Below are 12834 nucleotides of genomic sequence, written 5' to 3' on the forward strand. Positions count from 1 at the left end.
GAGACCTCGTCTCAACAGTTAAAAAAAAAAAAAAGGAACAAATAACAAATATTTTTATTGCTTGCATTGAGACAGACCTGTACTATGATTTAGATTTTCTATTTCTGGAATTATCTAATATCATATTAATAGAATCATTTACAGAAGAGTGTTGGCATATTCTAAATATTGTAGTTAAATTAGTTCTTATATTTGTTTTAAAATGTAATAAGTGTAAAAACTAATTTTCATTTTAGATCCTGCAGATGTTTATACTTGGGGTGATAATACAAATTTTACCCTGGGTCATGGAAGTCAGAATAGCAAACATCATCCAGAGTTGGTGGATCTGTTCTCCAGGAGTGGGATTTATATCAAGCAGGTATTTTGAAGTACAGTCTGCATACTTGTAGAGATTAGAAAGAACTACTGTATTTGATTATTCAGCTTTTCATGTGGATTACATAACTTTAAGGTGCAATAACATATTTTAATGAAGAAATCAATCAATAGAACTTTGCTAATTTTATTTTAGTTAGCCTTAATTATATTTAGATTGTGTAAAATACCTAAAATATGAGATATTTGTACAATTAGTGTTAGAAATTAGAAAATGCTATACATATATATAGTTTAAGAAGGTAGACCTCTTGATTTTCTAGCTTTTCTGTTTAACAAATGTTATAATATTAAGTTGTTTTTCAAGTGAATTTGTTGTTGAAGCTCATTGTTATCTTTGATAAGTGAACCAGAGTTCTTTTTTTATTTCGGTGGCGGTAAAACATAAAACAATTTCAATTTAGAAACAACACCCTTCTTGCATTTTTTTGTGACGAAATAACGTTTTTAGGTTCCAAGCTGTTTATCGTGAAAAGTATATTTAATCTGAAGTGAAGTCGGATAACAGCAGTCTGGAAAGGCTGTAGAATTTTTAACTGAGGGTTTGGTAAACTGCCAGCCATTCTATTTAATTATTTATATTCACACTGACAATAAATAATTATGTCTAAGTCTCGGTTCTCAGATTGGATAATAGATAGAACTAAAATTTCATCACATGGAGACAGATAAGCATTTTTTGGAAGTGTGGGATTCAAAAAGTTCTCCGTAAGTGCTCTAGGCATGAGTGCTGCTTTTTATGAACCTGAGTTCTTAAATGTAAGTACTTGTAAAATTTTAATTGCTATTATTGTAAAGATTTGGTCTGTGATCTTATATCCTTACAATGCATGATATCTTCTACTTCCCTAGATTCTACTACTGTTAACAAATCTTTCTGTATAACATTGTGTGTACGTATGTATGTATGTATGTGTATCTCTAGCCCCAGTTTTTCTCTTGAGCTTTATTTCAGTTGTACTGTGGATATTCTTTCAAAATATTTAAATTTAGAATTTCTGAAGTGTTTTTTGCCACTCCTAAACTACTCTATTCAGTTTTTAATGCTATAAATCTCAGTTTCTAAATCCTGAAGATGCTACCTCAGAGCATGTCTATTTAGTTCTTCTCTGTCTCATGAACCTAGGTGCCATGTCCTTTTCAAGTTCTTTTTTTGGACAGTGACAACAGTGTCCTAATTTGACTCCTTGGCTCCATTCATTTCCAACCCCCGATAATATTCTTCTCCAGAATTATTGTATTAAAAAAGAGCTAATTATGTCTATATCTGCTAAGTCACCTTTGGATAAAGTCCAAACTCTGCGGCTTGGAATGTGAGAACTTTTTCAAGACTTCCTAAATTACCATGTCAGCTTATATTTCCTACAACTTCCTAGTTATATTCTTTCTGCCTTTTGAAGTTGATAAAGCTTCTTTGACCCAGAATATGAGCTTGTTTTTATCACTGTAGTACTGGCTTTTCCCAACTTTCACTTATTATTCATATATATCATACATAAATTTATATTCTGAGATTGAATTATCGGACAGTTTTTAGAGCTACTTTGACAACATATTCTTAGCTTGCCCAGGACAATTCTGGTTTATGATTATTTTCCTAGTGTAATTGTTAGTATCCCCTTTCATTCTAAAAAATGTTTGCATGATGAATTACATGACCACTATGCTTAGGGCTCCATAGAGGACTGTCTTTTAAACTAAATATCACAACCTTATGCATCACAACCAGCAATTGAATAAAAAAAGAAACAGAATCCTTAAACTCTAGAGAATATTAAAATTTGAGCGAATAGGAATAGAAGCCCATATAGTAAAGAAAAGTTCCTGGAAGGAACTTAGGGTAATGAAAGGACTTGTGATGGGCATGAATCAAGCTTGGTGTCCCAGTCTGTAGTGGATGTGAGACGGGTGAGCAAGATGGTGAGAAATCAGAGCAGGGGTAGCAAGTATACAAGCTGCTCACACCTAGACTGAAGCTTTTTGCAGACATACTAGTCAAAATTTTTTTTTATTGCTGAGCTTCAGCAGGTCCTCAGACTCCTCCTTAAAATGGTAATTCAACCATTAGCAGCCGCTAATGATTAATTGGAATTGTGGCACAAGAAAGACATCTATTTTTCCTTTTCTGAGGTAGTACGTGATATACCCTTATTTCATGAGCTGTTATGGAGCAGGGATTTTAAAGACAAGAGTGAAGGAATCATAATGGCATTAGGAAACCACAGGGTGATTGAAATGTCTGATCTTAAGATACATGTAGTTTGGAATATGTCAGCATATTCCACTTACCAGGGTTATGAGTGAACTAGTGTACTCAAAGAGAAAGCCACATTTCAGGGAAGGCAAGGCAGTGGGAGTATATTGTGAAGGTATTAAGGATCTAAGGGATTTTGTTTACCACAGAATGAGAGTGAAGCAAGCACCGTGGATAGGTTTGAGAGGAAGGAAATCAGTATAAATTTCAGTCAGGGAAGAGAAAGCAAGTATGGGAATATTAACCGAGTACCAGTTATATAGAGAGCACCATTAGTTATTGAAAAGGGGCCGATTCTGTTTTATATAGTACCAGATGAGTTAACTACCACGAGACAGAGATTATTAATGTTAGTATTACATATTCCAGATAATTAAGGTGAAAAGCCATGCTGAGTTCCTGTTTAAAAATTTGGGGGTTTTAAAGTTGGAGGACTTAAAACTGTCTAGTATTGCTACGATTGTTTAATAGTAGAAGTCAGCAATTGTAGAATGGCCTTCTAATATTGAATATAAAATTGAACGAAATGTATTCTTTCTGATTTCATGAAATGAATTTCACTGACAAATTGTAAATTTAAAATACAAATTCGTGTTTTATTTTTAAACTTTCTAGGTATTTGTGGTACAGCTAAGTGAGATAATAATGTTTTCATTATTTTTTTTGATAGCTATATTGTGCTTACAAAATTCTGAGTGGTCTAGGATATGTGTAAATATTTAGAGCTTGTTTAGCTTATAATTTTTTTTGTTTTCCAAAGGACCTTGACTTTCTGGAAATGATTTTAGGATTTCTTTATTTCTTACTTGTCTTTTTATATCCTATGTTAGAAATATTTCCTGATGATATAAGAAATGTAAATGCAAACAATTTTTAAAAATGAGAAGATTTAAAAAATACTGTTAAGGTAAAGTGAGTATAATGAATATCGGAGCTTGGAAAATGGCAATATGTGGCCTGGGGTTAGATATGTTAAAAAAAAAAAAAATATATATATATATATATATTTTTTAAACTGCTGATAGTTTCCTGTTCCTGTGTTCTGCTGATGCAGTTCAACTGTTTCAGTATTTTTGTCTTCTGGAGTATGTGCATAGTAAGTCTGTGTATCAGGGGCAAGGGAGGGTATTGAGATTGAGGCAGATAGGGAGAAAGGAAGTGGGAAAGAGAAAAACTTGAAAATAAATATAAATGTATCATATTAAAGACACATTGATAAAACTAGAGATAAAGAAAAGGACGTCTGCCCCCACCCTATGTATAAATGGCATTATTGTTTTTTAAAAATACTCTGAAGATGTTTCTATTACTTTTATTAATACCATATATTACTTTTTGGTAGTCTTTATGCTGCCTGTTGCACTCTCCTCATTTCTTGCTGTTTGGTATTTCATGAAATTGAAAAACAACTGGCTACTAATTTTTGTAGTTGAAGATTTCAAATTATGTTTTCCTTTGGCTAATCTCTTCAGTAGGTAACACATGCCTAATTCTTTGTTCTTTTTTTTTATGTCAATGTTTTTAGACATAATTTTAAGACACATATATATATTTTCTTTTTATTACAGAAAACTTAAAAGGTGGAAATTGAAGTCTTATGAATTCCCCTGTATACATTATCCAGTTTAAACAATTAGCAACATTCTATTTTTTTTTTTAATAAAATAAAGGATATTTTATTCAGAGAAGTTTAATAATATTCTCTTATTTTCTCTTAGGTGGTGCTTTGTAAATTTCACTCCGTGTTTCTGTCTCAGAAAGGGCAGGTTTATACCTGTGGTCATGGTCCTGGAGGTCGATTAGGACATGGAGATGAACAGACATGCTTGGTAATTGAAATGTCATTACACTGTTTAGGTAACTTTAGAAAAATAGTTACCATAAGCCCAAATGTTGATAACCTAGTTCATTACCTATCAGAAAATTGGTTCATTAGGTTAAGATTTTTTTTTGTGGGGACTTCAGGTATACTTATCTATTAAATGGTGCTTTAAAAAGGAGGGAAAGCTACAATTATAATAGCTTCCATTTTTGAGGGTTTATTTTGAGGATTCAGTTAACTAAATTTTTTTTCAACTGTAAGCAAGAAATTATACACCAATTGATAATAGATTTAAAATAATCTGTTTCCTGGTATATCATGTTCAAATTAAGGATTTATATACAATGCAAAAGTATCAAAGAAAAATAATACTTTGCTTATAGCAAATACTGAGTCTGGAGAGTATATAAAGTAAGCTTTAAAATGTTTCCAGAGTTGAAATAAAAGAAGGCATACTAGTCCAGGCCTGTGGCTCACACCTATAATCCTAGCACTTTGGGAGGCTGAGGCGGGTGGATCACCTGAGGTTGGGAGTTTGAGACCAGCCTGACCAACATGGAGAAACCCCGTCTCTACTAAAAATGCAAAATTAGCTGGGTGTGGTGGCGCATGCCTGTAAATCCCAGATACTCAGGAGGCTGAGGCAGGAGAATCGCTTGAACACTGGAGGCAGAGGTTGCAGTGAGCAGAGATCGTGCCACTGTGCTCCAACCTGGGCAACAAGAGCGAAACTCCATCTCAAAAACAACAAAAAAAGGAAAGCAGGCAGACTAATTGTAAAATGCTTTTCCTGAAGTAGTTCTGGTTTTTGTTTTTAACTTCCCATTAAGATTTCTGTGGCCTTAAAATTGAGCCAGTATTTGCATTGTATGGTTGCAAAGTTGATATTTATGCTTCTGAAACTTAGTGCTAATTAGAAGAAATCTATTTCATTACCTCTTAGAAAATTGGTTCACTAAGTTATTTTAAGTTTTTTTTTTTTTTTTTTTTGCGCGGACTTCTGGTATACTTATCTATTAAATGGTGCTTTAAAAAGGAGGGAAAGCTACAATGATAATAGCTTCCATTTTTGAGGGTTTATTTTGTTCCAGGCATTGTTTATGCTTTTCATACATAATTACTACATTAACTTAAGCCTCACAACAGCCCTGTGAGGTACAGGTATTATTTACGTTTTATGCATGATGATGGTACTAGTAATAGCAATCATGTTTTCAGATGAGGAAAATAAAAACATAGAGGTTAAAAAATTTGGTTGAGAACGAATAGGTAGTAAGTGACAGAAGTAAGATTTGAACCCAGGACAGATAAATGACTCCAAAGGAATCTGGTATTATATGTTTGGCTGCTCCCTGAAGGGAAGCATTGATTCTGTGTTTTTGTTTTTTTCAATATACCAGTGAATACTTTGATGAGCTCCCTTTATTCATACCAAACAAATTTGTACTTGTTATATAGTAAGGGCTAAAAAATCATTTGTTGAATTGAGTTATTTCACTGAAATGTTTTACTGGGCTTTTCTATTTTGTTCATAAACTTGCAACCATATCCTTTTAAACTCATCTTCCCTTTGCTGAAATGTAGAATTTACCTATGATAGATATAACTATATATCAGTCATGTCATTTTGGATGTAGTGTCATCAAATTCTATTTGCATATCTCTATAAATGGTTAATGCAGTATACTAAAGTTAATTTTATTTTGTAGATCCCTCGACTTGTGGAAGGACTGAGTGGTCATAATTGTTCCCAAGTGGCAGCTGCTAAGGATCATACTGTTGTATTAACTGAAGATGGATGTGTTTATACATTTGGCCTAAATGTTTTTCATCAATTAGGAATTATTCCTCCTCCTTCCAGTTGTAATGTACCTAGACAGGTAAACTTGACTCTTTTAAATAATTAGGCTTTACATTTGCAATAAAACCTGTATGGACAAAAAAATGTAAGTTATCAACAGAGCACCTTATTTCTGTTATTTAACTTTTATCTTCAGTGGTATATATTATCTTTATTATTTATTGTTATTATTATTTTTTGAGACAGAGTCCTGTTCTGTCATCCAGGCTGGAGTGCAGTGGTGTGATCTCTGCTGACTGCAACCGCTGCCTCTTGGTTTCTCTTCCCTTAGCCACCCAAGTAGCTGGGATTACAGGTGCACACCACCGTTCCCAGCTAGTTTTTTGTATTTTTAGTAGAGACAGGGTTTCACCATGTTGGCCAGGCTGATCTCAAACTCCTGACCTCAGGTGATCCACCTGCCTCGGCCTCCCAAATTGCTGGGATAACAGGTGTGAGCCACTGTACCCAGCCTGTTATCTTTATTTTTAACAGGAGAAATTAAGCATAGTACGTATGAGCATTTGTTTGGAGTAAGAAAGAAAGCACTTGGGAAATTCAGCACTTGGGAGATTAGCCACCAAACTGTCTCTTTTAAGGATTTGTAAGCAAAGGGAGGTCCAGATATTTTGGGTTTGAAACTTAAAACACTTTTTAGGCCATCCTTAAGAAAAAATATGAAATTTATCAATATAAAATGGGCTCATGCAAGTGAGGAACCCAGAGACTTAAGTTTTATTTGCATCATTAAATCTGCCCCTGCACAGGTAACACATGTGACAAGTTGATATGAGGGGACATGGGTCCAAAAACCAGTGTTCTTTATTCTGCTTTCTTACTCTCATGTGTACAGCCCTCTCCAGAAGGTGCACAGTGGTGCACAGGACAATCTCACACGCAAAAGTCATCTAGCCCAAAATGTCAATAATGCTACGTTGAGAGACCATGGAAATATCAAATGTAAAAGCACTGTGTTTACTATTAAGAATGAGACTGGCTGTTTTGCATACTGCTTGTTAGAAAAAAATATAGCTAAAAGTTTAATAATTTGATTTTTGTACCATGTCAATTTGCTATTAAATTAGAAATTTTCTGTTAAATTAGAAAATAGACATGGTGTAAAAATTAGTTCAAACTGCTGACCAAAGTGTCTGCATTACAATGTTTTGTGTCTTGAGAAGGGTTCAGTTCTTAGTATAAGTGCTGAACTATATTAGTGACAACTGCCATTTGCACTTGAGGGGGCACCAACAGCAACTATACCATATATTTGCTGGTCTGCTGGATCTTTGAAAAATTGTGCTAGATCATAGACATATAGTAAATTGTAGTTTTATTTGTCTTTGAATAGATACAGGCAAAATATCTGAAAGGAAGGACAATCATTGGCGTTGCAGCAGGCAGGTTTCATACAGTCCTGTGGGCTAGAGAAGCTGTTTACACTATGGGACTAAATGGTGGACAACTAGGTAAGAAATCGTTGATAATAATATCTGGAAATTAAATTGGACTCTTAAAAAATTTTCCTTTTTAATTTTTATCAGTTAGAATGGGATTATGAATGATTTTTTTGTTTGTTTGTTTGAGACAAAGTCTCACTGTGTCATCCCAGCTGGAATTCAGTGGTGCGATCACGGCTCACTGAAGCCTTGACCTCCTGGGCTCAAATGATCCTCCCATGTCAGTGCCCCAAGAAGCTGGGACCACAGGCGCCTACCACCATGCTGGGCTATTTTTTTTAGTGATGGGGTTTTACCATGTTACACAGGCTGGTCTTGAGCTCCTGGCCTCAAACAATCTGCCCACCTCTGCCTCCTAAAGTGCTGGGATTACAGGCATGAGCCACTACCCTTGGCCAAATTGGACTCTTAAAAGAGCTATTTTGTGATTTGCTCATTTGTGTAATTTTTTAGGTTATTTACTAGATCCCAATGGAGAAAAGTGTGTAACTGCTCCTCGGCAGGTCTCTGCCCTTCACCATAAGGACGTCGCTGTGTCTTTGGTTGCTGCAAGTGATGGAGCCACAGTCTGTGTTACCACAAGGGGAGATGTTTACTTACTTGCAGACTATCAGTGCAAGAAGATGGCTTCTAAGTATGTGTATTTCTGTGAAAGAAACATAACTTTAGAAATAATTCAACTGTTCCAGCAAATATCTAAGTGTCAGCTTTATGCTGTGTTCTATAAATGTCAAATGGAAAAAATTGAATGAGGAGAAACATCAGGAATTTTTGTCTTTGATCTTTGTCTTTTGGCATGGATCCAGTGAATATATGTAAAATTTCTGCGTAAGTTGTAAAGCGGTGTTTCTGAATTATGTTTAATATATAGTTAAATATGAGCTATATATATATTAATGCTTTAGATACACAGAAATAGATTAATCATAATTCTTGATTTGTGACACTCTTATCATTGGTTCCTGTATAGACTTTTTTATATTATACATTTATTTATCTTTAAAAAGTAATCATGTATCATGAACCTCTAGCCAGGCTCAATGTTTATAATTGATAAGTATATATTTTTTTAAAAAGCATGTTATACATGCAGTAAACTAGCAGTTGGTTGACTAGTCAAGTCAAAGCAGAGAATCATAATTTCTTTTTAAATTGAGACAGGTTCTCACTGTGTTGCCCAGTCTAGGATTGAACTCCTGGGTTCAGGCGTCCCTCCTGCCTCAGCCTCCCAAAGTGCTGGGATTATAGGTGTGAGTCAATGCACCTAGCCTCATAAAGTTTTAAGTATGGGTGGGTGCACCAACTGGAATTCCCTGTCTTTTCATATAAACCATATTCATAATATGTCACCTGTCATTTCATTTTGAGGAGCCAGTGCTTAAAAACAATTGTGAAGTAATGTAAGTGCAGATTTCTACATTTTTAATACATTTTGAATCTTTTATAATTGATTGATAGTAGTTTTTTGCTGCTCATATTTATTGTGTCATTCCAAAATATACAACTTTTATAGAAAGGTTTCAGACTAATATTTTACCATTTACATAGTATTTTACTATGATAAATTCGTTATAAATATATGTTATTAGTTTAAATAGGTATAAGTACAGAAATAGGTCTTTGTACAAATATAAATGATTCCTGGAAGTGGATAGCTCAACTAGTGGAAGCAATTTTGTGCCGGAGTTCTAGAGAATAGGATAACTCAACTAGTGGAAGGAGTTGTGTACAGGAATTCTAGAGAATAGCTGTCCAACTTTTAAAACAATTAGGGGCCTAAATTTAAATGCAGCAAAATACTTTTGATAATGTAAAACAGATACCATCCATGAAATTATTCATGAGCAGAAAATGTCCATTGTTGTGTAAAAACTTACCTTCTTTGTTTTAGAGATGTTGTCTTGCTCTGTTGCCCAGGCTGGAGTTCAGTGGCGCGACCTTCGCTCACTGCAACCTCTACCTCCCAGGTTCAAGTGATTCTCCTGCCTCGGCCTCCTGATTAGCTGGGATTACAGGTGCCTATCACAACGCCCAGCTAATTTTTTTGGTATTTTTAGTAGAGGCGGGGTTTCGCCATGTTGGCCAGGCTGGTCTCAAACTCCTTGCCTTGGCTTCCCAAAGTGTTGGGATTACAGGCGTGAGCCACTGCACCTGGCCCATACCAGTTATTTAAACTCCAGAGTGAATGTTTGAATTGCAAGTGGAACTTTAGGTATTTAATGTGTATGTTGGTGTGGGTAAAGGCATTTAGGAGAAAAAGACTTGCCATAGAAAGGAACAGCCACCTTGTAGGGGAAATTTATAGAATGGAAGACTAGGGATACGAAAGACCACATCGTTTTACTTCACCTTTCACAATAATTGCCTGTAGATTATTGTTTGAATAGTAACTTCTTTGAAGTTTAGGCATGTGTATTTTAGAGAACATATTAATCTAGGATTCTTTTTTTCTTTCATCTAGACAGTTGAACTTGAAAAAAGTTCTTGTGTCTGGGGGTCATATGGAATACAAGGTTGATCCTGAACATTTGAAAGAAAATGGAGGTCAAAAAATTTGCATTCTTGCCATGGATGGAGCTGGAAGGGTAAGTATATATTTATGTAAAAGTGTAATCTTACTCTCAATTGATAGCTATAACTATCTGCTATAGCAGACCTAGTAACATGAAAATGTATTGCTGTGTTAGTGATGATTCCTGTTGACTTTAATGATTAGTATTGGGTGCCAAAATAGTATGTTTTAGTCGTCCGTTACTAATTAGTATGGAGCTGGTTATTTAGAGAAAGTATGACAGACACTGTTTAATCTAATGTTGCACAATACTGATTTGTTAAACTGTAATCAAAAATTTTATATATTATGCTTAAAATGAAAAGAGATTTTGCTGTTATTTGGTATGTACACTGAATACTGATAAATGAGGCTGAATTTCATAAATATGAGATATGTAATGTAATCGTAATTTTGTTTTTCTGAGACATTCTCTATCTGTTGGCTAAGCTAGAATGCAGTGTCTTGATCTTGGCTCACTGCAACCTCCACCTCCTAGGTGCAGGTGACTCTCATGTCTCAGCCTCCTGAGTAGCTGGGATTACAAGTGTGTGTGCCAGCATGCCTGGCTGATTTTTGTATTTTTTGTAGAGACAGGGTTTCGCCATGTTGGTCAGGCTGGTTTCAAACTCCTGGCCTCAAGTGATCTGTCCACCTTAGCCCCCCAAAGTATTGTAATTACAGGTGTGAGCCACTGCACCTGGCCTCATGTAACTATTCTCAGAGAAGTAAAGATAGGGCAGTATGATAAATTTGGTGCATAGTTAGAAATTTTTTTTCCAGATTTAGTTTTATACAAATGTATGCATTATAATATATGTACATGTTATATAACTATCCACATTATATATAAAAGATTTCTGGATCACTAGTGTGTATGGGATTTCTTTTCTTTTCTTTTTTTTTTTTTTTGATATGGAGTCTCCTGTTGCCTAGGCTGGAGTTCAGTGGTGTGATCTCGGCTCACTGCAACCTCCACCCCCAAGTTCTAGCGATTCTTCTGCCTCAGCCTCCCAAGTAGCTGGGATTACAGGCACCTGCAACCATACCCGGATAATTTTTTGTATTTTTAGTAGAGACTGGTTTCCCCATGTTGGTCAGGTTGGTGTCGAATTCCCAACCTCAGGTGATTCACCCATCTTGGCCTTCCAAAGTGCTGGGATTACAGGCATGAGCCACTGCACCCAGCCATATGTAAGGAATTTCTTATCTCTTAAAGAAAAAGTTCTAATTTTAGTCCCTTATGCAAACATATCAGTACATTTCTCTAATAAAATTATTAATTTAAATTTTTGTTGTTGTTGTTGTTTGAGACTGAGTTTTGCTCTTGTTGCTCAGGCTGGAGTGCAGTGGTGCATCTCAGCTCACTGCAACCTCTGTCCCCCGGGTTCAAGCCATTTTCCTGCCTCAGCCTCCTGAGTAGCTAGGATTACAGTCATGGGCCACTACACCCTACTAATTTTGTATTTTTAGTAGAGTTGGGGTTTCTCCATGTTGGTCAGGCTGGTCGGGAACTCCAGACCTTGGGTGATCTGCCCACCTCGGCCTCCCAAAGTGCTGGGATTACAGGCATGAGCCAGCATGCCTGGCCTTAATTTAAAATATTTAAAAAAATTACTTTCTTAGATAGATGCTTCAATTAGTATGCTAATATATATTATATAAAATACATCTCTAAATTTTTTTTGAAGGGTGGGAGGGTGGGAGCCATCTCTAATATATTTATATTTTAAAAATTATCTTTAAAAGTATATATTATACACTAATGATACTGAAAAATATACAGTGTGGGTAGAAAAACACAGATAACTTTCTGGTTTTATTTACAAAATTAAAATAATGTTTTCTGAGGTTTGTAATGTGCTGTAAAGTTTGACATTTTAGAAATTGAAGAATTAATCATAAAGCTCCACCTACTGGTTCATTATAGGCATACATTAAAGGGATGGAGAATGAAGATGATTTTAATAGTAGTAACTACATGGTAATAGTAGTAACTAAGAATTAGAGTTCTACCTGAGGAAGAATAGCTGTTGGGTATGGGGCTTAATACTCAGGTGCTGTGATGCTCTGTGCAGCCAACCACCATGGCACACGTTTACCTAAGTAACAAACCTGCACATCCTGCACATGTACCCCTGAACGTACAATAAGAGTTTAAGGAACAAAAAAGAATTAGAGCTCTAATTTGTACTAATGGAAGGAAACAAATGAGGTTACATAAAAGAGTTGAGTATTAAAACTTGTATTTGACTTTGGGATGTGTATCACTCACATTAAAATGGATATAGCTTATACCTTTGGATATTTACTTCCTGCAAAATAGAGTCTCACTAAGAAAACCAAGCTCTGAAGGCATTAGTCAGTCTCTGTCAGTATAGTCTTTTTTTTGTGTGAATAACTTTTTAGTGACCTTGTCAGATAACCATTTTGTATTCTAGTTTGCTTAGCTTGATTATGAGGGAACTAAACTTTTAAAAATCAGAAGTTCTAATTTTTCAAATGAAATTATACTTGGAATACCAGTAT

At 35.1% G+C, this 12834-nt stretch overlaps 1 protein-coding gene across 3 annotated transcripts in view; it reads left to right on the plus strand.

The window, feature by feature from the left end:
• IBTK (inhibitor of Bruton tyrosine kinase) overlaps positions 1-12834 on the plus strand; it is an 82375-nt gene that overhangs the window by 19880 nt on the left and 49661 nt on the right. For all 3 annotated transcript variants that reach the window (XM_012468852.2, XM_012468853.2, XM_012468854.2), the window contains exons 4-9: positions 237-361; positions 4351-4461; positions 6164-6334; positions 7646-7763; positions 8208-8388; positions 10216-10339. In XM_012468852.2, coding sequence (XP_012324275.2) covers positions 237-361; positions 4351-4461; positions 6164-6334; positions 7646-7763; positions 8208-8388; positions 10216-10339 — 830 coding nt within the window. The remainder of the gene's footprint in view (positions 1-236; positions 362-4350; positions 4462-6163; positions 6335-7645; positions 7764-8207; positions 8389-10215; positions 10340-12834) is intronic.

Source organism: Aotus nancymaae, unplaced genomic scaffold, assembly GCF_030222135.1.
Source record: "Aotus nancymaae isolate 86718 unplaced genomic scaffold, 86718_ANA_hifiasm-v0.15.2.pri h1tg000040l, whole genome shotgun sequence".
Classification (NCBI taxonomy): domain Eukaryota; kingdom Metazoa; phylum Chordata; class Mammalia; order Primates; family Aotidae; genus Aotus; species Aotus nancymaae.